The sequence below is a fragment of the Canis lupus genome, chromosome 11 (assembly GCF_048164855.1).
Source record: "Canis lupus baileyi chromosome 11, mCanLup2.hap1, whole genome shotgun sequence".
In the NCBI taxonomy this organism is placed as follows: domain Eukaryota; kingdom Metazoa; phylum Chordata; class Mammalia; order Carnivora; family Canidae; genus Canis; species Canis lupus.
The window spans coordinates 71,376,869-71,404,155 of NC_132848.1; the positions used below are offsets into that span (position 1 = coordinate 71,376,869).

The 27,287-nt window shown below is 42.4% G+C and overlaps 2 protein-coding genes and 1 long non-coding RNA gene across 6 annotated transcripts in view; 2 read left to right on the forward strand and 1 right to left on the reverse strand.

The window, feature by feature from the left end:
* GMCL1 (germ cell-less 1, spermatogenesis associated) overlaps positions 1 to 14,622 on the forward strand; it is a 61,005-nt gene extending 46,383 nt beyond the window's left edge. Inside the window, exon 13 of one of the 3 annotated variants that reach the window (XR_012003717.1) lies at positions 8,902 to 8,989. Coding sequence is in view for 2 of the 3 variants with exons in the window: in XM_072768695.1 (XP_072624796.1) it covers positions 8,902 to 9,027 (126 nt within the window). In the remaining variant the exon portion in view is untranslated. Of the gene's footprint in view, positions 1 to 8,901; positions 10,056 to 14,403 lie in introns of those variants that run through there. The other 2 variants (XM_072768697.1, XM_072768695.1) reach the window with 2 other exon arrangements.
* LOC140600443 (uncharacterized) lies at positions 1,962 to 16,028 on the reverse strand. Its single transcript, XR_012003720.1, has 3 exons — positions 14,723 to 16,028; positions 7,033 to 7,143; positions 1,962 to 6,400 (listed from the first exon to the last, which is right to left on the reverse strand). It is a non-coding gene; the product is annotated as an uncharacterized lncRNA (long non-coding RNA).
* On the forward strand, positions 15,765 to 25,698 carry SNRNP27 (small nuclear ribonucleoprotein U4/U6.U5 subunit 27). Of its 2 annotated transcripts, XR_012003719.1 has the most exons (7): positions 15,765 to 15,924; positions 17,382 to 17,502; positions 18,446 to 18,558; positions 19,634 to 19,713; positions 23,961 to 24,025; positions 25,285 to 25,445; positions 25,532 to 25,698. XR_012003719.1 is itself a non-coding variant. In XM_072768698.1 (6 exons), the coding sequence occupies exons 1-6, from the start codon at positions 15,891 to 15,893 to the stop codon at positions 25,337 to 25,339; spliced, it is 468 nt and encodes a 155-aa protein (XP_072624799.1). In that variant the 5' UTR covers positions 15,765 to 15,890; the 3' UTR covers positions 25,340 to 25,698. The 2 variants fall into 2 exon arrangements, 1 of the variants encoding a protein (XP_072624799.1); XM_072768698.1 differs by having other exon boundaries at positions 25,285 to 25,698.
* Positions 25,699 to 27,287: the final 1,589 nt, after the last annotated feature.

Consider the following 27,287-nt stretch of genomic DNA (forward strand, 5'->3'; position numbering starts at 1 on the left):
TCTTAGGTGTGAGGCGGTGTATAATGGTTGGATAATAGCCAAGATTTGAAAATTTGAAGGTGTAGGACGGGTAATTAAATTTAAGCCCTTGTATTGTGAGGTTTAGTTCTAGTGCCAGGATGAAACCTAAAATAGTCACTGCAAGGGCAAATATTTTTAGATAATGAGGCATAGTTATCTGTGGGATGGTGGTAGGTGTAATACTGTGGGAGATGATATATCCTGCGAATACACTTCCAAGGAGGAGACGTTTAATAGAGTTAATTAGGAGTGGATTATTCTCGTTGATGAGAATTAAAGGGTTAAAACGGGGTTGGCCTAGTAATGCAAAGAATAAAATTCGAGTACTGTAGGCAGCAGTTAGGGATGTGGCAACGAGAGTAATTAAGAGGGCTCAGGCGTTGGTATTCGACGTGTTGGCAGTCTCGATGATTAGGTCTTTAGAGTAAAATCCTGTGAGGAAGGGCATGCCTGTTAGTGCGAGGCTACCAATAATAAGGGAGGTTGTGGTAAAAGGGAGAACTTTAAACAGTCCACCTATTTTTCGAATGTCTTGTTCGTCATTTAGACTGTGAGTAATTGACCCTGAACATATGAATAGTATGGCTTTGAAGAATGCATGGGTGCAGATATGTAGAAATGCTAAATGGGGCTGGTTGATGCCAATTGTTACAATTATGAGTCCTAGTTGACTTGAAGTGGAGAAGGCTACGATTTTTTTAATGTCATTTTGTGTGAGGACACAGATTGCGGTGAATAGTGTTGTAATAGCTCCTAAGCATAAGTGAGTGTTTGAATAGTTTGGCTTTGTTCTATCAGGGGATGAAAGCGGATGAGTACAAACACTCCTGCTACAACTATTGTGCTGGAGTGGAGTAGGGCCGATACAGGGGTGGGTGGGGGTGGGGTGGGGAGGGGTTGGACCTTCTGTGGCTGAGGGGAGTCATGGGTGTAAGCCAAACTGGGCAGATTTACCGGTGGCTGCTAGTAGTAGGCCAAGTAATGGTAGGTTGAGGTTGTTGTTAGTTGTTATGAAGATCTGTTGGAGGTCTCATGTATTTAAGTTTAATAGGAATCATGCTATTGCTATGATAAATCCTACATCTCCAATGCAGTTGTAGAGGATTGCCTGTAGGGCAGCTGTGTTTGCATCTGTTCGGCCATACCCTCACCCAATAAGTAGGAAAGATATGATACCCACCCCTTCTCAGCCGATGAATAGCTGGAATATGTTATTTGCGGTGACTAGAATTATTATAGTGACAAGGAATATGAGGAGATATTTAAAAAATCGGTTAATGTAAAGGTCTGAGTGCATGTATCATATAGAGAATTCTATGATGGATCATGTGACAAAGAGAGCTACAGGTACGAAAATTATTGAGAAATAATCTAGTTTAAAGCTCAAGGATAGTTTTATGGTTTAGATTGTTATTCAATGTCAGTTTGAGATAATTATTTCTTGTCCTGAGTGAATAAATATTATTGTAAGGATCATGCTGATTATAAATGTGTAAGAGGTAGTTGTTTTTACATAGTATGGGTATAGTTTATTCTTGTAAAGTTTACTAGAAGTTAGAATAACTGGCAGAGTAAGTATGATCAAGGCTGTAATTATGCAGGAAGCGAATATATTTATTACTTTTATTTGGAGTTGCACCAATTTTTTTGTTCCTAAGACCAACGGATTACTTCTATCCTATAAAAGTTGAAAAAGCCATGCTTTTATGCATGGGGGGCATGAGTTAGCAGTTCTTGCAATACTTTTTCGGTAGGCAAAAAGGTTTGAGCTTTTATTGTTAGATTCACAATCTAACATTTTTATTAAACTATGCCTACAGTAGATGGGTCCTAGGATGACTTTAGGGTTAAGAGATAAGAGAAGCAATGGTAATAGGTGCAGGGTTATTAAGGTGTTTTCTCATGTGAAAGATGGTTTGATGTTTTTAATGTGGGTGTGCTTACCAGCGTTGTGTGGTAATTAGTATGTAGAGGGAGTATAGGGCAGTGACGATAATATTTGTTCCTATTAGGATGATAGTGATGTTAGATCATGAAAATGAGGCTATTACTACGAATAGTTCTCCGATTAAATTAATTGTAGGAGGGAGGGCTAGGTTTGTAAGGCTTGCTAGTAGTCATTATGCTGCTATTAGGGGAAGGAGAGTTTGAAGTCCTCGTGCGAGAATTATGGTACGGCTATGAATTCGTTCTTAGTTTGAGTTGGCTAAGCAGAATAGTATGGACGATGTTAGGCCGTGGGCAATTATTAGGGCTGTTGCTCCTATATAACTTCATGGTGTTTGGATGAGGACTGCTACGATGACAAGTGCTATATGGCTGACTGAGGAGTATGCAATTAGGGATTTTAGGTCTGTTTGGCGAAGACAAATAGAGCTCGTTATAATTATGCCTCATAAGGATAGTAGTATAAAGGGATATGCTATAAAGCTGGTTAGGGGATTTAATAGGGTCGTGACTCATATTATGCCATATCCACCTAATTTTAGAAGTACAGCTGCAAGTACCATGGAGCCGGCGATGGGGGCTTCTACGTGTGCTTTTGGCAGTCATAAGTGGAGTCCATATAAGGGTATTTTTATTATAAAAGCTATCATGCATGCTAATCACAGAAAAATATTAGATCAGGAGTTTGGTAGGGGTTGAATTCAGTATTGGATTATAAGGAAATTGAGGGAGCCTATGGTGTTTTGAATATAAAGAAGTGCTACTAGGAGGGGCAAAGATCCTATTAAAGTGTAAAATAGAAAGTATAGTCCTGCGTTTAATCGTTCGGTTTGATTTCCTCATCGGGTGATAATAATAAGGGTTGGAATTAGCGTATCTTCGAATAGGATATAGAAGAGGATTAGTTCTGTGGTGGTGAAGGTTATGATTAGAAATAGTTGAAGTAGAATCAGTATTGAGGTACATAGCTTTTTCGGTTAGCGGCTCTTTTGATAAGTGGAATTGACTTGCTATTAGTATAAGAGGTAGGAGTCATGTTGTGAGTGCTAGTAAGGGTGCTGATAGGGAGTCGGAGAAAAATAGTAATGAGGAATTTAGGGTATTGTCATTGGGTTGATTTAGATAGGACAGACTAATTAAACTGATTAATAGGCTGTTGTTGTGTTGATCCAGATTATATTAGGTTTTGATATTCAGGCCAGCGGGATAAGTATAGTAGTGGGAATAATAATTTTTAGCATTGTAGAAGGTTCAGATTTTGTACATAATCAGTCCCATAGGTGTTATATATTATAACTAGTAAAGACAATCCTAACGCTGCTTCGTGTGCAGCGAATACTAGTAATACAATTGGTATCACGCAGACTAATGTGAGATGATTGTTTAAGATAGTTACAGATATTATTACGAATAGTGACAGTATCGTGCCCTCTAAGCATAATAGGGATGATATTAGGTGGGATCGGTAGATAAGTATGCCCATTAGAGAGAGGATAAATGCCAGGAAGATGTTAAAGTATACTGTGGACATATGATAATTATGAGTTAAATCATAATTTAATGAGTCGAAATCATTTGTTTTAGTTTAAACTAATTATATTCAGTTCATTCCAGTCCTTTTTCAGTTCATTCATAAGCTAGGCTTGCGGATGGCTAATAAAGAGATTAGTAGGAGTGCTATAATGAGTATTGTTGTTAGTTTGTTAGTTTGTGATGCTCAGGGAGGTGGAAGGAGTAGTGCAATTTCTAGATCGAAAAGTAAGAATGTGATGGCGACTAGGAAAAACTTTATGGAAAAGGGTAAGTGTGCTTACCATGCAGGGAGCCTGCTTCTTCCTCTGCCTGTGTCTCTGCCTCTCTCTGTGTGTCTATGAATAAATAAATAAAATCTAAAAAAAATAAAATGACTGTCCAATAAATAAATAGACTGTCCAATTTATGTTTCTTCTAGCATTATACAAGAGTCTACCCAAAATAGTGGTCTTTTCACTCTAATCTTTCCCCCAATACAAAATGTAGAAACAGATTATATAAAAATTAAAACAGGGGAATCCCTGGGTGGCTCAGCGGTTTAGCACCTGCCTTCAGCCCAGGGCGTGATCCTGAAGACCCGGGATCGAGTCCCACATCAGGCTCCCTGCATGGAGTTTGCTTCTCCCTCTGTCTGTATCTCTGCCTCTCTCTCTCTCTGTGTCTCTCATGAATAAATAAATAAAATATTTTTAAAAAAATAAAAATTAAAACAATTTTCATTTTTTTAGTTACTGGTGTAGTTAGGTATTTTGTATGCACATTAGATATACTAGATTTTGTTAGTTGATAGTTTATATTGTTAATGTTGAAGTCCTTATTAGGGTGTGGTCTGTTTTCTTGTTAATTTTTAACAGCTTTTGTATGTTAAGAATAACAATATTTGTGGTATGCTGTAGCTTTCTCCATTCTTGTTACTTGTCTCTGAACCTTCATGAAACAATTTGTCAGTCTATTCCTCTAATGATTTCTTTTCATGTGATGTTTAGGACTTCTAATTGGGATTATGTCTGTATTTTTTTTCTACTTCTATTTCCTTTTTTATATTGGAGTATATTCTGATGACATAGATGGAATGTATCAGATGTATCAGTGTATTTGTAATGCCACTTTACCACATACTAAATCCTTTTATACTTGCTTTCATTTCTGAACTTTGTTAGGCTTTATTGACTTCTTTTTGCAGAAACAATACACTTTTAACTAGACTAACTTTAAAATGAATTTTAATACCTAGTAATGCAAACCCACCTTTATTCTTTTCAGAAACCTCTGGGGTCTTTGTCCATGATTATTATTATTAATAGCATATAGAATCAAGTTTCCTCTCAAAAAATCTTAGGAGGATTTGATTTATATTTGTTAAATATATGATTTGTGGAAAACTGATGTCTTCCTTTCTGGCATATGGTATTTTCTGCTTTACATAGGTCTCCTTTTATGTCTCTCTCTAAAATTTATAGTTTTCCCTTAAATTTTTATTTTCCCCATAGTTTCCCCCCATATATTTCCTAGAAGCAAAAGTCTAAGTATATTTTATTGCTAATATGAAATGAATTTTCTTCCTAATAGTTTCTAATGACAGTTTTGATGAAAGCTAGTGATTTTTGTTTTTATAGCTATCTTATAAAACTATGCTGACTAGATTTGCATTAGATGGAGCATCTCAGGCAGCCCGGGTGGCTCAGCGGTTTAGTGCCACCTTTGGCTCAGGGCGTGATCCTGGGGTTCCAGGATCGAGTCCTACATCAGGCTCCCTGCAAGGAGTCTGCTTCTCCCCCCTCTGCCTGTGTCTCTGCCTCTTTCTCTCTCTCTGTGTCTTTCATGAATTTTTTATTTTTTATTTTTTTTTCACGAAAGACACAGAGACACAGAGAGGCAGAGACACAGGCAGAGGGGGGAGAAGCAGGCTCCTTGCAGGGAGCCTGATGTAGGACTCGATTCCGGGACTCCAGGATCACGCCCTGGGCTGAAGGCAGGTGCTAAACCACTGAGCCACCCAGGGATCCCCAAATATAAAATCTTTTAAAAAAAGATGAAGAGTCTTAGCATTGTATAAGAAGGATTAGAGACATGGTAATAATTAGAGGATGATTTAGAAGTTATTGGTATAATCCAGATAAATAATGAAAACCTTAACTTAAGGAAGGTAGCAGTGGAGATGAAGAAGTGTTGATGGGTTCTAGAAATAAGTGCAGTTGATAGAATTTGATGCCTAATTATGTGAAGGAAGAGAGTAAAGATAGTTCCTAATATTCTGACTTGGGCAACTTGATTTATGGTAATTTTTCCTTTGATTTGGATTACAGGAAGGAGAATGAACGTGACAAAGTGAGGATGAAAAGATAATGAATTCAGCTTAGGCCATATTTAATTTCAGGGCACTGAGGGGAAAGTGTGATGGGCAGTGGGTAAATGGATCTGGGGTTTAAAAGAATGCCTAGACTAGGAAGAACTGGATGAGGTGGCCTCCAGGAACTGTGTGGAGAATCTGACAGGACAGAAACCTAGGGGACACTGGTATTTGAGAGGTGAGCAAAAAAAGTAACCTGGTGAGACATTCAAGAGCCAGGTTGGGCAGTCCAAGCCAAATTGCAAGAGTGAAAGTTAGATGGCCCCAAAAGAAGAGGTAGTAGCAAGTAGCTGATGGTTTGAATTGGGGCTGCTTTATATCTAGGTGACAATTTCCAATAGAGAGATTTATAAATCCTTGGAATTTAGACCTAGATGGAACATGTGGGGAAGTGATAGAGCTATAGTACAGAATAAGTGATGAGCCTCAGAGAAGCAGGGATTTGTAAATGAAGATGGAGAAGTAACAGTCTGGAAGTAGAAATGGAGACCTAGAAAGATGCTGCCGCTCTGTCTGATGCTGTGATGTGTGGGCTTCTCAGCTTCCACTCTGTAGGGGAAGAAAGGAAATGAACGTTATGTTGCTTCAGTGCAAACAGTTGTAAATTGAGCCCTCGGGTGGAGTTAGAGGTTTAGTAAAGCTAAGATTAGATCTCTCTAGTTTGGGGATGGGGATTGAGAATTAATAGAACCTAATATTCAGAAATCAGTGTGTCCGTTCAGCTCTCAGATGATGTCTACATGGCTCCCCTCTTTTCCCAAAGTTGGCACTTAGACCTACCCCCACCCCCAGCCCTACCTATATTGAAATATTAGAATCTTCCTTGGACTCTGTTTTGTTGTGGCACTGAATCTTGGTTTTTAATCATCAAATGTACATATCGTCAAAGTATATGTGCTCAACAAATTCAGTTAGTGTGTCTTCACCTGGGTTGTAGCTACAAACTTTGTCTAGACCAGAGTGATTCAAGCTTCTAAAGACCAACTATGTTTGACATCATTTCTCTCTGCTAACCCTGTTAGTACCATCAGCCTAGGTGATCGCCTCACTTGATCCATCATCTCACCCATCTTGTTCACTAACACTTTTTTAAAAACACCACTTCCCCCATTTGGAGGTATCTAGAGATATTGTGTGTGTGTGTGTGTGTGTGTGTGTGTGTGTGTGTTCGTGTTCCTTACCCTCTTTATCCAATTTATCTTGCTTTTCCTCCACCACAGAAGCTATGTCCAGTTAAGCCTACACCAATCATTCACATGTTCCAGTGTGTTCATCCTTCTTTGCAGGAGCATCTGCCTTAGTAAAAAATAAAAAACTTTAGGTTTAAACAGTACTTAATAATACATTCTTCAGGGCAGCCCCGGTGGCGCAGCTGTTTAGCGCCTCCTGCAGCCCAGGGCGTGATCCTGGAGACCCTGGATCAAGTTCCACGTCAGGCTCTCTGCATGGAGTCTGCTTCTCCCTCTGCCTGTGTCTCTGCCTCTCTCTCTCTCTCTCTCTGCATCTCTATAAATAAATAAATAAAAAATCTTTTAAAAAAATAATACATTCTTCAAAATGTATAAAATAAAGCAAAACTAATGTATATTACTGCAAAGAATGTAAGTATTCAAAAAGTAGAAGTTCCAGTGTTGCTCTTTTTACTCTGATGACTTTTTTCACCAAATGCTGTTCGTACAGGGTTCCAAATGGAGATTTGTAGAATGAAAGATGATCACATTTGTGCCTTTCAGGTACAGGATCGACTCCTGTCTCTATGAGATTTCAGGGCATTCTCACGTGTACTGATTTAATTGAGCCTGAAATTGATTTTACAAGATAATGTATTTTATTTTATTTTATTTTTTTACAAGATAATGTATTTTAAATTCCAAGAGACAAATAATATGTTTGCATTAGAGACAGTGGAAAATATAGGACAAGAGTGGGAATGTGGGCTTAAAAAAAATGGCTCAGTGGTTGAGCATCTGTCTTCGGCTCAGGGCATGATCCGGGGTCCTGGGTTGGAATCCTGTATCAGGCTCCCCACAGGGAGCCTGCTTCTCCCTCTGCCTGTGTCTCTGCCCCTCTCTCTGTGTGTCTCATGAATAAATAAATATCTTTTTAAAAAATTAGTGGGAATATGGGAACCATGCTTATTGGTGCTATTAATGACTTCCCACCTTCCCTATTATTTGCAATACCTAAAGGCCATCAGGAGGGGCACCTGAGTGGCTCAATCAGTTAAGCATCTGCCTTGGGCTCAGGTCATGATCCCGGGGTCCTGGGATTGAGTCCCAGGATCGGGCCCTACATCGGGCTCCGGCTGTGCATCGGGCTCCCTGCTCAGTGGGGAGTCTGCTTCTCCCTCTTCTTCCCCGGCTTGTGTCTTGCTCTCTCCCTCTTTTTCAAATGAATAAATAATCTTTTTAAAAACAATAAATAAGGCCATCATGAAATGAATCCAAATTGCTATGTATTTCTGGACTACATCTGTTCATACGTTATGTAGATACTGGATAGAAATTTTTCATAATGAAAATAACTACCATGACTGAGTAATTCCTACATGGCTGGCTTTGCTGAGTCCTCTATGTCTCATTTAATCCTCACTATAATCATATGAGGTAGGTATTTTTATTCATTTTACAGTAAGGAAGCTGCAGCTGACAAGTCATTGACTTGCCCAACCTCACAGCCAGTAGGAGTAGGTAGGAGTTTCAAGATCTGAACAGTGATTTTGAGACTTTGGATGCAAGCTCTTGTTTTGTTGTTGTTGTTGTTGTTGTTTTAAGAGTTTATTTATTTGAAAGAGAGAGGATGAGGAGGGTTGGGCAGAGGGAGAGGGAGCAGGCTCCCTGCTTAGCAGGGAGCCCAATGCAGGGCTTGATCTCAGGACCTAGGGGTTACGACCTGAGCCAAAGGCAGACACCTAACCGAGGGAGCTACCCAGGCGCCCCTGGATACAAAGCTCTTAACCACCATATGATCTCCTTCTGTTAACTGGATTCAACAGTTTGGTTTTCTGTTTTATTTTTTCTTGTTATTAAAGCTACAAATTTGTTTTATAGGAACAAGTAGTGATGAACTTGGACAGCAGACTTCTCATCTTCCCTTTATACATCTGCTGTAACTTCCTGTATATATCACCAGAAAAAAGAACTGAAAATAATCATCCAGAAAATCCAGAAAACTGAGGATCTCATCAGTTGGAAACAGTAGCACTTTGAAAACTTTTTCGGCCAGCTTTAATTTAATGGCCCTACTGATATTCACGTCTAAGGTGACTAACAAAGACAAAGGCCTTATGAACTGTACAGATAATACAGAGGACTATTCTTATGCTCATTACATTTCTATGCATATATGAAAAAAAAACATTTTAAAGCCAAGAAAATGTCTGTCAAACCATTTGTTACAAAGATGTTGACTCATGCTTTTAATTTTTAAGCATCAGTAGAAAATTGCTGTAGGTAAAATTCATATTTCTCTGAAGCCTAATATAGATTTAATTTTTGGTTTAAACTTTGATCCTACCTAATGTTAGTGACTGTCAGTTATCTACCTGTAAACTTATTTTTATTTGGCTAAAAGAATGCTAAAGAAACTATTTGAATGGCTAATTATAAATGCTGTTTCAGTTGTTACAGTTAAAGCTGTCCTTTAATTTTTTTCAACTGCTCATTAATTCCTCCTCGTATTCTGCTATTCCTCTAAGCTGTGCTCATTTTTAATCATTAAATACTTTTTTGTGGTTTTGGAGACTAAGCTGGGGAACTTTTTATTTAATGTAAGCATTTTCATGCTATTTTACTTTGCTTTTAATTTAGTTTTCTTAGGATTTTTAACAAAATCAGCTTTAGACTTTCAAATGAACTTGAATGGGGGAGAAAATCAATTTGAACCTGAGGATATTCTTTTGCCTTACATGGTCTTTTCTTTGACATTCTGTACTTTATTCTTGGTCATGGATTATTTATGTACCAAATATTATACTTTAAACATTTTCATATTCTCTGATCTGCAGAATTATTTATGTTCAAATTTTGGTTGGGAATCCTATTTCCTACTTAAGCTCAGGACCTTATAAACCTCTGAATTGAGTGCCTTTGAGTTATACATGCTAATAGAAATTTCATAGCAAATGTAAATAAGGTCGGAGGATCTCATATAGAAGATTATAATAAAGTATTAATGTAAAAATAGAACTTATTTTTATCAAAAATGGATGTACACTTGTCATAATTTATGTTTGCTTTTTGTGTTTATTGCTCTTTTGCAAATAACCATGCTCATCTTCTTTCCAGTCAGAGTTAAGCTTTTTGTGGTTAATGTATATTTTTAGTATGTTTTTAAAAACGGGAATCATTTTTATGTATCTGTACAAATAATAAATACCCATTTGGAAAAAGAATAAATAAGCTCTTCTATAAAATGGACAAAAAAAACTTAGTTGAAAGCAGAATTTTTTTCTTTCTAGATTTTTTCCAATTAGATTTAACTTTTGGAATTTGGTAGTTTTTTTCTCCAGTAATATGTCCATAGGTTCATAAATTGCTTTTCTCCTTTCAAAATTCATCCTTTTTGACGTAAAGGAACCTTTGATGCCTCTCCTTCCCCCACCCGTCGAACTGTAGTTTAAATGTTTAAATACAACAATTTAGCCATATCAAGAGGCTACATTTCTTATTTTTATATTTAACTATAATTCTCTTTTTGAGATGCTTTTTTTCCTATCGTATTCTAGCATCAAAGTTTGCTTGCTAAAAAATATAAATAACCTTAATTTGAATTATGTGATTAAAGTTTTAGAAATATTGGGAGTAAAGAGAAAGTTTGAGTATATTAGTAAAATTAACTATTTCATCATGTAAATTAACCAAATTGGAATTATATATGGTTCCTGTCCTTTGGTTCTTTCCTAGCCAAATTGCTTACATCATTCACAAACCATAACTACTCTTCAATCATGAGTAGGTTGTGTTCTCATCTGAGAAATTGATAATTTTTAGCTACTGTTAGTATGAGATCTGGTTTTGTTTTTGATTCCTTAGCAGCAACTTTTCCTTCTGTTTCAATAGGACTATTTTCCATAAAGCGTGAGCTGAGGTGTCATGGAAACTGTTATGTATGAAAGCTTTTGTGTTTGTCTGCCTTTGCCCTATAGCCTTTGCCAAGTCTTTTTTAATTTTAACTACTAAGGCTAAAAACAATATTAACCCATTAATAATTATTAGTAGTAACTTGGTTAGTAGTATCAATTAACTTCGTTATCAGTAAAGAAGAGATCCTTAAGAGAAAATATTCTAAGATCTCATGCTAAGTTACTAAAAAGGAATATGGATGTACCTTTTTCTTTAATGGATTTGCCTTGGAACTTAGCAAGGTATAGGCAAAATTAAATGAACAGTGGTAGTCACTAGCTTTTTATTGTGTTCATTGGCTAACATTTTATCACATTTTAAGTCTTTTTTTTTTTTTTAAGATTTTATTTATTCATGAGAGACAGAGAGGCAGAGACACAGGCAGAGGGAGAAGCAGGCTCCATGCAGGGAGCCCGATGTGGGACTCGATCCCGGATCTCCAGGATCATGCCCTGAGCTGAAGATGGCGCTAAACCGCTGAGCCACCCGGGCTGCCCCATTTTAAGTCTTTCAATGGGATTACCATGATATATGAATGATCTTCAATATCAAGTGCAAAAGTGAGATCACCAAGGGTCACTGTGGCTATATTTTAAATTTTTATTTAAATTCAAGTTAGTGTAGTGCTGGTTTCAGGAGTAGAATTTAATGATTCATCACTTAAATATAACCCCCAGTGCTCATCCCCAGTGCTCAATACCCAGCATGGAACCCAACTTAGGGTTTGAATTCACAACCTGTTTCCATTGTTGCAGAAAGTTTTCTGTTCAACAGTTGGTCCAGAATATCGAACTATTAACATTGAAACAATATCAAAAGTTGTATTCCCTTAAAGATGATCCCATGTAAATAACAGATAATAGAGCCAGGGGTGCAAATGGTAGATCAAATACTTGAAATGATACGTTGATTCATGATTTCAAGCAACGTGGAGCTAAGAGAAGACCCTACAGTTCCTCCTTAGAGAGTCTGACATCTTTCCCAAGGTCCAGGTATAGGAGTATAAAAGCAAAAAGCCTCAGACGTCATCAGTCACTGTTAACCAGTGGTCAGTCAGACTGCATCTAATTTAGAGGGGAGATTACTGACTCAACAGCATGCATCCACACGTAATGATAAAGTAGGACACTTTTGTAAAAGCTGGTGGCCTTTTTAAAATAGGGCTAGCAAAGTAGAACAATTTAGCCAAGGCTAGAGAATAGCACATTTGCAGACCATCACAGGCTGTGAATGTTGGTTAAGTAAGGTACATACATACTTTGAATACAGTTTGCCTTTATTGAAAAACTGGTTGGGGAGGGAACTTAAAATTAAGCAAGTGTGATCACAAGTGTTGACCTTACCCCACTTAAATTCCATTAAAATGGAATGAGGGTACCTCAAGCTACTTATCAGAAATATAAAGGATTTTCTTCCAGATACAGTGCTGAAAGGTACACAGTGCTGGATAACCTGCATCCTGAGGGAGCCCTCGCAGAACCCAGTTTCTGGCCCACATTTCAATGAGGAAGGAGCTTTTTGGAGACACACCATTTCTTTTCCCATCTCCTTTGGAGAACTTACTCCTTTGGTTTTTTCCCTTTCTCTTTTGTATTTTGCTTTTTCCCCCCTCTATACTGACTCATTCACACCAATATTTAAATGTGCTTAAGTTTCTCACATCTTTGAAAAACCTTCAAATGTTGACCTCCACCTGTTGCCATATTTTGCCCTGAGTCGGCTAAACTTCTCATAAGTGTTCTCCAAATTCTGTCTCCACTTCAAAACCCATTCATAGGGACACCTCGGTGGCTCCGTGGTTGAGAGTTATCCCAAGGCAAAGGCCACAGGTAGTCTGAGGGCTTCGAAGGATGGGAGGGAACCAGATTGGAGTTTTTCTTTTTTTTAAAAATTTTTTTAAATTTTTATTTATTTATGATAGTCACAGAGAGAGAGAGACAGAGACATAGGCAGAGGGAGAAGCAGGCTCCATGCACCGGGAGCCCGACGTGGGATTCGATCCCGGGTCTCCAGGATCGCGCCCTGGGCCAAAGGCGGGCACCAAACCGCTGTGCCACCCAGGGATCCCCAGATTGGAGTTTATTCAGAAAATACTGGATATGGATACTTGACTAGAGGGGAAATAATAACAGGAGGCTGGTAAAATAATCTAGATTAGACACTAGAGTGGCACGTACTAGAATGGCGTCAGTACGTGAGGGGAATAGTGGCTGCGTTTGAGAAATAGCTGCTGAAACTGGAAAAACTTGGTGATTTTGAACATAGATGATGAGGGAATTAGAAGATTAGCCCACATCAGGCTCCCTGCTCTCCTCCTGCCACTCCCATTTGCTCATGTTCCCTAATAAACAAAAATATCATCGGATTACAGATGCTCAATTGAAGCCATAAGTATATGTGAGATCACCTGGTGCAGGCTCAGGACAGAAGACAGCCTGGAGAGAGCCAGAGGGGACGAAGAGTCTCCAGAAAGAGACTAAGAAGTGGGCACAGAAGCGGAATGAACTGGGTGACTGTGATGTCCAAGAAGTTCATGAGAAGGCTGCTTTTTAAGGACAGTGGTTAATTTTAAGTGTCGGTTAAAAAGAATGAAAAAAACACATCTAACCTATAGAATTTAGCATCAAAGTCTGTTGACTCACAGGTTTTAGTGGTTTCGTTGTGAGTGGAGTTTTTTTTTTAAGACTTTATTTATTCACGAGAGACACAGAGAGAGAGGCAGAGACACAGGCAGAGGGAGAAGCAGGCTCCCCGTGGGGAGCCCGATGTGGGACTCCATCCCGGGACCCCGGGGTCACGATCTGACCCCAAGGCAGACGCCCCTCTGATGACTTATTTTTCTGTAGTTCCAGCCTGGATCTCTAATGGGCTTCAGATACACATCTAGGTGGCATCTCCCCCTAAGTGTCTGAAATGGCCCCTCACATTCGCAGGTCCAGGTGTGAACAGCAGCTTTCTCCTGAATTCACCGTGTATGCTCTGCCTTAGCAGATGATGCTACCAGTCTCTCCAGTTTCACAAGCCGGAAACCTGGACGTCATTCTTGATTCTTCTGATTCCCTCATCGTCTATGTTCAAAATCAAGTTTTTTCCAGTTTCAGCAACTATTTCTCAAATGCAGCCACTATTCCCCTCACGTACTGACGCCATTCTAGTACGTGCCACTCGAGTGTCTAATCTAGATTATTCTACCAGCCTCCTGTCCTATTCCTCTAGTCAAGTATCCACATCCAGTATTTTCTGAATAGACTCTAATCTGATTCCCTCCCATCCTTCGAAGCCCTCAGACTACCTGTGGCCTTTGCCTCGGGGTTCTGGCCTTTGTATTTCCTCTCCCTTTCCTCTTGCCCTCACACATTCAATCTCCTCTACCTGGACAATCTCTTCCAGCTCCCCACAACTGTCACCCCGTTTTTCTTTTTTCTTAAGATTGCCATCTATTCAGGAGAGACACGGAGAAGAGAGGCAGAGGGAGAAGCAGGCTCCCTGCGGGGACCCTGATGCGGACTCCATCCCGGGACTCCAGGATCGTGCACTGAGCCAAAGGCAGACGCTCAACCACTGAGCCACCCAGGCGTTGTCACCCCATTTCTGGCTAATTTGTACTCATTCTTAAGGTCTTGTTTGGACATTACTTCCTGTTGGCAATTTCTCCACAATCCCCGCGGCCCCCAAAACCAGTTAGGGACCTGTCCTGTGGCTTCACCACACCGCATCCTTCGCGTCAATGCGCTTCCACACTATTTACCTGGGGACCGCAAGCCACTCGAGAGGAGACTTGTGTCTTTTTCAGGGAGTAATCCTTTGGTACGTAGGTGTGCGATACAGGTCTAGGAGAAAACTCTTGATAATGCTCTTTTATTTATTTTTTTGATGTCATCTGGAGCGCTGCGGAGACCGCCCTTCCCGGGCCGACTGTTCCCAGAGGTAGCAGATGTCCCTCCTTCTGGGCAATAACGACGCGGACCTTCCAAGCACCTTGTCACGCGAGCCACGGCCTCCTGCTCTGCCCTGATGACTGCGGGGCCAGGAACCAAACAGCTCGGGGTCGCCCCTGCGTCCCCAATTTCTCTGACCGATCTTCAGTCTGTGCGCTCGGGGCGCGGGGCGGGCGGGCGGTCAGACAGCACCTGGAGATCCGGGCCCCGAGCCCGCCGCACACGCGCTGTGTCCCCCTCTAGGAACAGAGCGGGGACCCCGGGGCTCGGCGGCGCGGCTGCCCGCGGCCCAGGGCGTGACCCCGGGTCACCGGATCGAGTCCCGCGTCGGGCTCCCCGCACGGAGCCTGCTTCGCCCTCCGCCTGGCTCTCTGCCTCGCTCTGGGTCTCTCAAGAATGAATGAATGAATGAATGAATGAATGAATGAATGAATAAAATGAACGAATGAATGAATGCATGAATGAAAGAAATCTTTAAAAATAACTAAAAATAAATAGGAGCAAGCACACCGTGTGAGCGCGCGCCCGACCGCGCAGGAAAGGCCCCGGGGCCGGGCCGGGCCGGGCCTCCACGTGTCTGCAGACCTCACGCACCTGGACGAGGAGCGGGACGGAGAATGGGGAACCGAGAGGCGCGTCGGCGCGGGAGGCCCGGCTGGAGCAGGCTCCTGGAGCCTCGGGCGCCCACCCCGGAGCCGCGGCCGGGATCGCCGGCTCCCCTCCTCCACGCCGGCGGCCGAGCAGCGACGCCGCCCAACTCTCCCCCCCGCGGGCGCGGAGCCGGAAGGGACCACGACCCAGCGGCCGGGCGGGGCCGAGCCCGGGGCCCCCAACGCCGCGCCGCCGGCGCCCTCCGCCGGCCGGAACCCCCCGGGCCCCTCCGCGTTGCCCGGCGGCGGCGGAAGCGCAGCGCCCCGCGCTCCCGGAAGTGGTTGCGCAGGCGCTTCCGGGGCAGCCTGAGGTGCGGGGAGGTTCCGAATGGGTCGCAGCCGCAGCCGCTCCCCGCGGAGGGGTGAGTCCCGGGGGGAAGCGCCGGGCTGGGGCTCGGGCGGAGGCGTGTCCCCCCCTTCTCTGCCCCGAGGGCGCGCGCGGCGGAGGGAAGGGCCCTCCTGGCCCGGGAGAGGAGGAGCTTCCGGACGCCGTCGGCCTCGTACCGTAACCTGCGACGCCTGTGGGCCGCCGTCGGGGCTGGGGTCGGGCCGGGGTCGGGGTCGGGGCTGGGGTCGGGGCTGGGGTCGGAGTCGGGGTCGGAGTCGGGGTCGGGCCTGGGGTCGGGTCGGGGTCGGGCTGCGGTCGGGCCGGGGTCGGGGTCCGGCTTGGGGTCGGGCCGGGGTCGGGGTCGGGGCTGGGGTCGGAGTCGGGGTCGGAGTCGGGGTCGGAGTCGGGGTCGGGGTCGGGGTCGGGCCTGGGGTCGGGTCGGGTCGGGGTCGGGCTGCGGTCGGGCCGGGGTCGGGGTCGGGCTTGGGGTCGGGCCGGGGTCGGGGTCGGGCTTGGGCCGGGGTCGGGCTTGGGGTCGGGCCGGGGTCGGGGTGGGGCTGCGGTCGGGGTCGGGGCTGCTGTCGGGTCGGAGTCGGGCCGCGGTCGGGCCGGGGTCGGGCTGTGGTCGGGCCGGGGCTGAGGTCGGGGTCGGACCTCCGGTCGGGTCAGGGTCGGGCCGCGGTCGGGCTGCGGTCGGGCTGGGGCCGGGGTCGGGGTCGGGGTCCGGTCGGGGTCGGGCCGGGGTCAGGGCTGAGGTCGGGCCGGGGTCGGGCCTGGGTCAGGGCTGCGGTCGGGCCGGGATCAGGGCTGCGGTCGGGTCAGGGTCGGGCCGCGGTCGGGCCGGGGTCAGGGCTGCGGTCGGGCCGGGGTCGGGCCTGAGGTCGGGCCGGGGGTCGGGGCTGCGGTTGTGTCGGGCGGGGTCGGGCCACGGCCCGGTCGCCGAGTCCCTGGGTCTCTGCAAGTCAGCGGGCTCCTGCGCGGGCGCGGGGGTCGTCAGACCCCGGGGGTAGCCTCCGGCCCGCAGAGCCCGAGGGGACGGTGTCCGCCCCCGCGACGGCCCTGTCGGCGGGAAGTGGACGCCTGGGTCGCCGCCCCCGGAGCCCACGTCGCGGCATGTCGCGCGCGCGGGCATCCGGGAGGCAGCGGCCCTAAGCCCAGGACGTGGACGCCGCCCGCCAGCGCAGAGCCTCCCTCCAGCCACTCAAGGCCGAAGAGGCGGCGATCCCCCGCCGGCGGGCAGCGCTGGGCACGTGCTGCGTCCGGATTCGCCGCGCTGTGTGGGTGCGGCGGCTGCGGGCGCCCCGTGACGGGGCGGGCGACGCCGGCGGGACATACCGGGCCGCATCACGCAGAGTGGGAAAGGCGACTCGCCTCCTGTTTCCACGGCACTCCTGGGACTGGCGGGCGGGGGTTCGCGGGGCGCGCGGCGCGGGGGTTGGCGCGCGCGCTCGCCTCTGCAACAGGCCCTGTGTGTGTGTGTGTGTGTGTCAGAGCGCAGGCGGTCCCGGTCCGCGTCCCGAGAGCGAGAGCGCAGGCGCCGAGAGCGGTCCCGGTCCCGGGACAGAGACCGGCGGAGGAGCCGCTCGCGGTCGCCGCACAGAAGACGCTCCAGGTGCGTGCCGCAAACTGCAGGTGCCCCGCAGGTCCCCGAGAAACTAGGCGCCGCCCTTAACTTCGTGTTTTGTTTTCTTAAGATTTTATTTATTTACTCCTGAGAGACCCAGAGAGAGGGGCAGAGACAGACACACGGGCAGAGGGAGGAGCAGGCTCCACGCAGGGAGCCCGATGCGGGACTCGATCCCGGGACCTCGGGGTCACGCCCTGGGCCCCCGGCTGCCCTGAAATGACGGTGTCAGCCCACCTTATTTTAAAGCCCACATTTCCCATTGGTAAAATGCGGTTAATCACACTGTCGATACCACTGACATGCCCAAGGAGGAAATGAGATATAATACATAAAAAGTACTGCCGTGGTGCTTGTCCATCGTAGGAAGTAAGTGGTTTTTTTTGTTTTTGTTTTTTGTTGTTGTTGTTTAAAGAATTCATTTTTGTAAGGAACATCTTTACAGCCAACGTGAGGCTCCGGCTCACAATCCTGAGATCAACAGTCAGGTGCTCCACTGACTGAGCCAGCCAGGTTGCCCCTGTGTTTTTATTAACTTCTTAGTGATGAGGCTTTATTCAAATGTATAAACAAGAATGTGAGATCTTGAAAGAACCTTAGGAATTGATTGTTGATTCTTAATAAGTAATAATTGGTGTTTAAGTCAACTTTTTTGTGTGTTTGTAATTGCTAGAAACATCTTTTCCTGCCTTCCAAAAAAAAACTTTAGCTCTAGCTGTATTGGACCGATGGTTAAAGCAGTAAATTGTAGTTTTGGTTTTTTGTTAAAAGAGTCTAAGTAGAACCTCCTTCCTTCTTCTGCTATGGAGAGTGGACTTCTGGTTCTCTGAAGCCTGGCTTTTGTTTAGCCTTTATCTCTTAGGAGCTCGTGTATGTCTTTGCCAGTCAGCATAAGTCATCAGTTATGTCTCTGTTTCTGATCTCTTATTAGATCCCCAAGACGACATAGATCCACATCTCCTTCCCCTTCTCGACTCAAAGAAAGAAGAGATGAGGAAAAGAAAGAAACAAAGGAAACAAAAAGCAAAGAACGTCAGATTACTGGTAATGTTATTAGATAAATAACTGAAGGAAAAATACAACCTTGTTTATATAGCTTGTAGTCATGATAAAATTATAAAACTATAATTCTGAGGTACTTAAATATTAAATTTTTTATAGTGTTCATTGCATATGGTTTTGATATTTTGTTATCATTGTACCTTAGTAAGTTGGTTATCTGTGGAGCTCCTGACATGGACAGTTAAAAACCTGAGAATATTCAATTTTTGAAGTACCTTCAAAACTAGTGTCATATAATGTGTTAAAAGTTGTCCTGCCCAAAAGCTTTCCTCCACGCATGTCCTTTTAAGCAGTCTCTTCTGATGGCAAATGGATAGCATATTCCTTCCATGCGTTGTAAGTTACATTGTGCCCAAACTGTAAAGGAATTTTTTTCCAGTAGAAAATTCCACTGGAATTTTTTCCAGTTTCCAAGTCTTGAGCTAATTGTTTTGTGTGTTCTCTGCTGCTGAGGTGGAATAACTATTGACCTATTGCCAGCTCTCTTTTGATATAGGTCATATTCCATGTCGTTGTCCCTTGCCTCTGGGTACAGATGTAGAGCCTTCCCGTGAAACCTTTCCTAAGCTGGAATGGCATAAAGCAAAGAGTATCCCATGCTTTCTGGAAGCTTGTGGTAAGCCACTTTGCTTTTATGAAAGACCTACGTTAGTACAGTAATTGCCTTTTTCTTAAAAGTAAAAATCCTCTTCAGATTTCTTTTGGTTAGCAAAAATAACTACTAATACAGGTCTTTTTCTTTCAAAGATTTTATTTGTTTTAGAGAGACCAAGCATGAGTAGGGAGGGGCAGAGGAAGAGGAAGAAAGAATCTGAAGCAGTCTCCGCACTGAGGGCAGAGCCCAACATGGGGCTCGGCCCCACAACTGCAAGATGATGACTAGAGCCAAAAACCAAGAATTGGATGATGCCTAACCGACTAAGCCACCCAGCCGCCCCTAATGTTGGTCTTTTCTAAAAGCAAAGTGGTGTATCACAACCTTTGGGAAGGCAGGATGCCTATATATAAAATGATGAGAGTTTAAAAAATGTTTTTATTTTTGTGTTATTTTTTGCAGAGGAGGACTTAGAGGGCAAAACAGAGGAAGAAATAGAAATGATGAAGTTAATGGGATTTGCCTCTTTTGACTCCACAAAAGTAAGTAAAATGTACAGCCAAGTAAACATTCTGATTTGAATTAATCCATTATTACTGTCACATTTTTCCATATTGTTTTACTCTTGCTTGTAATTTCTTCCATTCATGCAAGTTTTTTCCCTTAGAAAACATTAAGTATCTGTTTGAAGGGCATTGAGAGCACAGAGAAGGAAGTACTGAGCTGCCATTCAAATTCAGGGAATGTTTGTCTGATGTTTGATCTTCTAGGTGATGAAGAGGAGGAAGATCATTTGAAATAGAGGGAAGGGCTCATGAAAATGCCATATAGGCATAAAGGAGCATAGTGTATTGCAGGAGTTTGAAATTCAGTGACTGGCAAGAGGATGCTAATGGGATAGTAGCTATGAATGAGGCTAGAAAGCAAATTGTGGAAGCTTTTGATACTCTTAGCGATGCTAAGGAATCTAAAATTGATTCTTTAGATGTTGAGAGGAAGCAATGTTTTTGTTTTGTTTTGTTTGTAGGATCATATGTGTGTTTAGAAAGATGAGCTAGGGCAACATGGAGGACAGTTGGGCGACAGATTAGATTGGAGGCAAGGAGAACTGCTAGGTCATGCAAGTAAAAGTTGAAGGCCTGAATTGAGGCCAGAATATTGAGTCCACTCAGGAGCCAGAGTTGGTGGTGGTGGTAGGAGTGGGAGTGAATAGCCAGTGATGATGACTCAGGAGTGACAGGCTAAAAGACTGGGGGATAGAGGTAACCAAGAAGGGGTTCTGGAAAGGGGAAGTGCTGTTAAAAATGAAATTCTGCTACAGAGAAAGATGACATTGGGGAGCTGTATGCATATCTCATAGCTCAGAAGAGGGGAATATTGGAGAGTGAATGCTGTCCAGCCTTGATCATAATACCGGAGAGAATAAGGAAATGGAGAAGGAAAAGGGGGAGGGTTGGTGGAGAGGGAGGTGAAGAGAGGGACTATGGGGGGAGTAGAAAGAGATAAGGAGATGGGGTAGAGAAATGGGGGAAGGTGGAGAGGATGTGGAGAGGAGAGAGGGCATAGAGGAAGCTAGTGAGAATAGATGGAGGAAACGTGTGTGTGGAAAGAATGTATTTTTTCTTTGAGAATATGGTTTAAAAACATTTTTCTCTAGAATTTTAAGTGTATTTAATTTTGTAAATGGAAATTGAGATTTTTTTATTTTATTTTTTATATTTATTTATTTATTTATTTATTTATTTTAATTTTTATTTATTTATGATAGTCACACACACACAGAGAGAGAGAGAGAGAGAGAGAGAGAGGCAGAGACACAGGCAGAGGGAGAAGCAGGCTCCATGCACCGGGAGCCTGACGTGGGATTCGATCCCGGGTCTCCGGGATCGCGCCCTGGGCCAAAGACAGGTGCCAAACCGCTGCGCCACCCAGGGATCCCTAGATTTTTTTTTTAAATTGTCAAAAATAATCCACTTCCCCTAATCTTGTATTCCATCAACTTGTAAATGAAATGGGATAATCTCAGGTGCTGTAGAAGTTTCTTTCTAATGGTTGTGATTGTGTAGGGCTCACAAGTTTTTAAAATGGCAGAGTATAACTGAGGAGGGATACTGAGGCATGATTGTTTTGAGGTAAGAAAATTATGAGTTCTTGTTCTCACAAATAGTTATAAACCCCCTTTTGGAATTTAGTGCAGTTTATGTAGTAGTTTTTTCCTTGAATACACCAAATCCTTATTTGTTTTTCCAAAGAATATTTTATAAGTGAAATGGTTTATTAATATATACACTGGGTGAACAAAAATATCTCCAAAGTAAAGCAGAAGAATTAGGGAAGGAACCTATCAGAATTATTTTCTTGGGGTTGGGCTGGGGCAGTAGGTTTACTGTCACCCCATGTTAAGTTTGAAATTCTGAGCATCAGATGTGAAAATGGAGCCATACTTCACTTTCATGTTGTCAATGCTGAAGTGTTTGTTTTTAAGGAAAAAATAGGTGAGAATTCAGAGATCCCTTGAAAATTAAGGAGTACCATGAGGACACATGGTGTCAGTTGATTTCTTTTTTTTAAGATTTTTTATTTATTTATTCATGAGAGACACACAGAGAGAGGGGCAGGCTCCATGCAGGGAGCCCGATGTGGGACTCGATCCCGGGATTCCAGGATCACACCCTGGGCTGAAGGCAGGCGCTCAACCGCTGAGCCACCCAGGTGTCCCTGTCAGTTGATTTCTTAAAAATACCTACAAGAATGTTCATTTAGTTTGTATGCAGGTGGCTTCATGGCTATCAGTTACAAGTTGTCTCAGCTCATTTGTGCTTTTCAGTAATGTGTACCTTGTGATAGTTCATCATTGATCTATGGTGGTACTTTTTCATGTACCAATGTAGTCACTTATTTTACCTTCCATTTTCACATTCTAGAAAGTTTCAGAGTTTGGTTATGTATATTAATGGGTAATTTTCTATTTCAGTATGTAAATCAAAACAGGGTAACAATATACAACTATGTAAATAGTTTTCAAAAACCAGTAATCCTCTAGGAATTGAACTTAATAAAATGGTTAGTATCATTTACTTTTTTTCTAAGCTCATCTTCAAGTCAAGCCTACTTCCTGTTCTTGGGAGGGCAGAATTATAGACCTCAAATCATTTACCTAGTATTCTCTCCCCCACCCCAATAATATAGTGACAATAGGAATAGAAAAGTAAAGCCAAATACATTTTTTTTAAGGTTTATGTATTCATTTTTAGAAAGAGCGCAAGCAGAGAGAAGGGCAGAGGGAGAGAGAGAATCTCCAGCAGACCCTCCGCTGAGCACAGATCCCTTACACAGGGCTCAATCCCACAACCCTGAGACCATGACCTGAGCTGAAATCAAGAGTCAGACACTTAACCAACTGAGCCACCCAGGTGCCCCCAAATACATTTATCTCCACCTCAAATATGTACCTTACCTGTGCATGCCTCTAGGGCAGTGGATAACAGTGTTTTTTGTTTTTGTTTTTTTTTTTTTAACCCTAACACAGATACCTAGTAAGTGTGCTACAGTTAGGATATGCTCCTCTGGGTAATAATGAAGCAGGGAGAGAGAGAGCTGGAGGTTGTGTGTGTATGTGTGTCTGTGTGTGTTGGGGGGGAGAGAGAGAGATGGCACAAATCAGTGGTGTCGTGTATTTAACAGTCATTTTCTGAGCACCTGCAAGTTCAGTGGCCTAGGATGTGAGAACACAAAGGTGACTCATATCCATTTCCCTCCATCAAGAAGCTTTCAGTGCAAGGGGAAGTAGCATCATGATAATGCAAGTTAGAAAATGGAAGATATTACGAGGAAAGCACAGTTAACATTCTATGGAAAGGTAGAGGGTGCTTTCTGGCAGCTGGATCACTTGAATTGAGTCTTGAGTGATGGATAAGAACCAGATGGTTAAAAAAAAAAAAAAAAAAGAACCAGATGGTTAGGGTTCTTGGATGGGAGTTGAGAAGGCATTTTAGACATGAGGACAGCAAGTGATGAGTTAACTTGGACAAATCAAAAGACCCAGAAAGGAATCAGTGAAAAAGAGGGTAGATGCCACATAAGAAAGGCTAAGATAAAAGTGACACTTAACTTTAGCATCTGGTATTCTGTATCTTGGTTTTTTAAAGATTTATTATAGAAGGTAGGGGAGGGTTAGAGGGAGAAGCCCAAGCAGATCCCCCGTTGAGCATGGAGCTGCATGTGGGGCTCCGTCTCACAATCCTAAGGTCATGACCTGAGTTGAAACCAAGAGTCAGACACTCAACTAACTGAGCCATCCAGGTGCCCCTGTATTCTGATTCTTGATTTGAAAATTTTTAATTTTTCAAAACCTGTGCAAGAAATGAGATCTCCATGAATGGTGACTGTTTCAGCTGTGACTTGAGAATACTGTGAGCTAAGGGTCATAAGTTAAATTTTTCTAGAGGAAATAACTAACTCGTATTTGGTTTCAGAGAATTCTTAGACCAAAAAAGGTTAGGGTCTGCTACCCTGTTTCTCTGCATGCCTCGCACATAAATATATACACCATGATTGTTGGCTTGAATATTTGAATATGTTAAATTATGTATGACTGTAAAAATATGAACAGAGCTGTATTACTTGGGAGTTCATTGACTATCATCAGGATCTGAAAATCCTCTCATTGGGCTTCCTCATGCTTAAATAGATTTTGCCATTTAAGTATATCTATAGGATCCAGCTCTTTGATCAGGCATTTTTAATATATCCTTCCCATTTTTTATATTTGTTTATTCCTTTTCTCCAGGGGAAAAAGGTGGATGGCTCTGTAAATGCCTATGCCATAAATGTGTCTCAGAAGAGGAAGTACAGGTATGTGTAGTCCCCATTATTATGTTTGAACTAACGATAAAAATTACGTGCTTAGAAAAGTAAGTATGAGATAGTTGTGTTTGTAGGAAATGTAGCAGTTTCCATTTGGTCCCTTGTTTTAATCTTCTTTGCTCATATTCTGGTGTGTTAAAATAATTTCCAATCTACATGTGAACCAATACCTATTACAGAGAAGGGTAATTGCCTTAAATGTTCTAAAGCTCCATATATAGTTCTTTCTTTAAAACAGCATAAACTCTATAAATAAATAAGTAAATAAATAAATAAATGAATAAACAGCATAATCTCAAGTCTTCAGGCTTTAATTTCCTTATAATTATAGGTTTAAATTAGATCCATCTTGAATCATTTACCTAGAGTGATTGTGTAAGGATTTTAACTGTAAATACATTTTTGTGTTAAGTTATAGGCATATTTTATTAATACCACAGAAAAAAAAACAATCCATACCTGAAATCACACTGAATTCCTAATGAAATTGAAAAATAAATTCCACCTAATTTAGAATATGAGTAATGTGATTTGAGAATGCTGTGGCTCAAAAAAAAAAAAAGAGAATGCTGTGGCTCAAGGTGATGACCAGAATCATCGTTGACGGTCCTTTGTAAAATTATCTTCAAATAAGTCTTATGAGGAGAACTAGTACAATATGCAATCAGATTTACCTGATGGGTACCTATTTTAGAGCTCTTCTCTATTTCCTTACTGTTACCTATAAATCTGGATTTTTGACTTTTTTTTTTTAAGTCTGTAAAATCTTTCCAAATAATTTTGAAAGTATATTTCCATACTTCTGTTTAGATTTTAAAGAAATCTGAAAGGCTTTAGATTATTTTGAAAGTGAAGTAGGGCAGCCCGGGTGGCTCAGCGGTTTAGCACTGCCTTCAGCCCAGGGCCTGATCCTGGAGACCCGGGATCGAGTCCCACGTCGGGCTCCCTGCATGGAGCCTGCTTCTCCCTCTGCCTGTGTCTCTGCCTCTCTCTCTCTCTCTCTCTCTCTCTCTCTCTCTCTCTCTCTCCTCTCTGTGTATTCTCATGAATAAATGAATAAAATCTTAAAAAAAAAAAAAAAGTGAAATAATATCCTTAATGTGCATTAAATGACTATGAATACTTTATACCCTAGTAAAAAAGTATTTACCTTTGCCAATTTAAAGATGATTTATATATTTTTTTATTTATAAGAGGAGTCCAGAATTTTTTTTTAATAAACAATGAGTTTTCTCTTCTCATCATAGGCAGTACATGAATCGAAAAGGCGGATTCAACAGACCTTTGGATTTCATTGCATGAGAATTGAAATGATTTTTCTTTCCCCTACCTTGTTCAGAAGAGTGGATTTTGTATTTCATATTTAATATGCATAAAAAACAGGATCACAGTCCTCCCTCCTTGTAAAGTAAGAAAATTTTATTTATGATGTGTGCAGTTCACTTACCTTGACTCAAAAAAAAGAAGATTAAATATTGCATTTTTTTCTTTTAGGAAATATCATTTGGGGCAATCGTCAGCCCCATTTTTTGTTCTTACTGTTGTGGAAGCTGTATATGTTTTCTTCTTGGATGCTTGTTAGGACTTTTTAAAACATAAAAGTAATTTGGTTGTAAGTTTCTCAAATAAAGCAATATTTCTACCCTTTTGTATTTGATAAATATTTGTGTTACTATTATAAAATTGTCCCCGTACATGTTAGGTTTTTTTTCCTACATAGATTTAGATTCCATTAGTAATTTATAAATAACTGGATTTTTTATCTTCTGTGGTTCCCTCCCCCCAATTAGTATTTCCCCTGTATATTGTTTTTCTCCATTTTAAAAGCAATATATACTTATTATATAAAAACTTGGAAGAGGGACGTCTGGGGGCTCAGTGGTTGAGCATCTGCCTTCAGCTCAGGGCGTGACCCCGGGGTCCTAGGATCGAGTCCCACGTCAGGCTCCCTGCATGGAGCCTGCTTCTCCCTCTGCCTGTGTCTCTGCCTCTCTATCTCATGAATAAATAAATAAAATCTTTTTTAAAAAAAAGAAAAACTTGGGAGAAACCAAAAAGTAAAAAGAAAAGCCAAAATCACCTATAATTTATCCCCCAGAAACAATATTTTGTTACATGTCTTTCCAGCCTCCTGTGGTGTATATTTATTGCCCCCACCTATTATATCAGAATTTATAGGCTGTTCCCTTTTGCTAATCTTTTTTCTCCCATGTTCTGTGAACAGGTTTTAATACTATTACATGTTCTTTAGAAGCTTAACTTTAAGTTTAGCTACTTGGGTGTACCATAATTTATTAACTAATCTTTTATGAGCAAACATTGGCTTCCCTCCCATGGCTTGCTGTTTTAATTAAAACTGTGAGTAGTATCCCTGCTACATATATCTTTTGGTACTTGTTGAATTATTTCCTCAGGTTCTATTCTTAGATGTGGCATTGCTGGATGAGATAAAGGAGTGTGTATACATATTTTAAGGCTTTTGATATGTGTATGGCTAGAAAGGTAACAGCTCACCAGTAAAGTATGAGCATTCCAATTTCATACATGTACACCAATATCAGCCTTAATAATATTTTTTAGGGCACCTGGGGGGCTCAGTGGTTGAGCGTCTGCCGTTAGCTCAGGCTGTGATCCTGGGGTCCTGGAATCAAGTCCTGCATCAGGCTCCCTTGAGAGAGCCTGCTTCTTCCTCTGCCTCTGTCTCATGAATAAGTAAAATCTTTAAAAATAATATTAATTTTGAAATTTCCAATCTGGTAGGTAAAATAATATTTGGTTTTAATTTGTTCAGTTCTTTTTTTTTTAAGATTTTTTTAAAGATTGGGATCCCTGGGTGGCGCAGCGGTTTGGCGCCTGCCTTTGGCCCAGGGCGCGATCCCGGAGACCCGGGATCGAATCCCACGTCAGGCTCCCGGTGCATGGAGCCTGCTTCTCCCTCTGCCTGTGTCTCTGCCTCTCTCTCTGTCTCTGTGTGTGACTATCATAAATAAATAAAAATTAAAAAAAAAAAAAAAGATTTTTTTAAAGATTTATTCATTCATTCATTCATTCATTCATTCGTGATAGACAGAGAGAGAGGCAGAGACACAGGAGGAGGGAGAAGCAGGTTCCATGCCGGGAGCCCTATGTGGGACTTGACCCCAGGTCTCCAGGATCATGCCCTGGGCTGAAGGCGGCACCAAACCACTGAGCCACCTGGGCTGCCCCTGTTGTTTTTCTTAAGTCTTTCGCTATTTTTTAAAATTCTGGG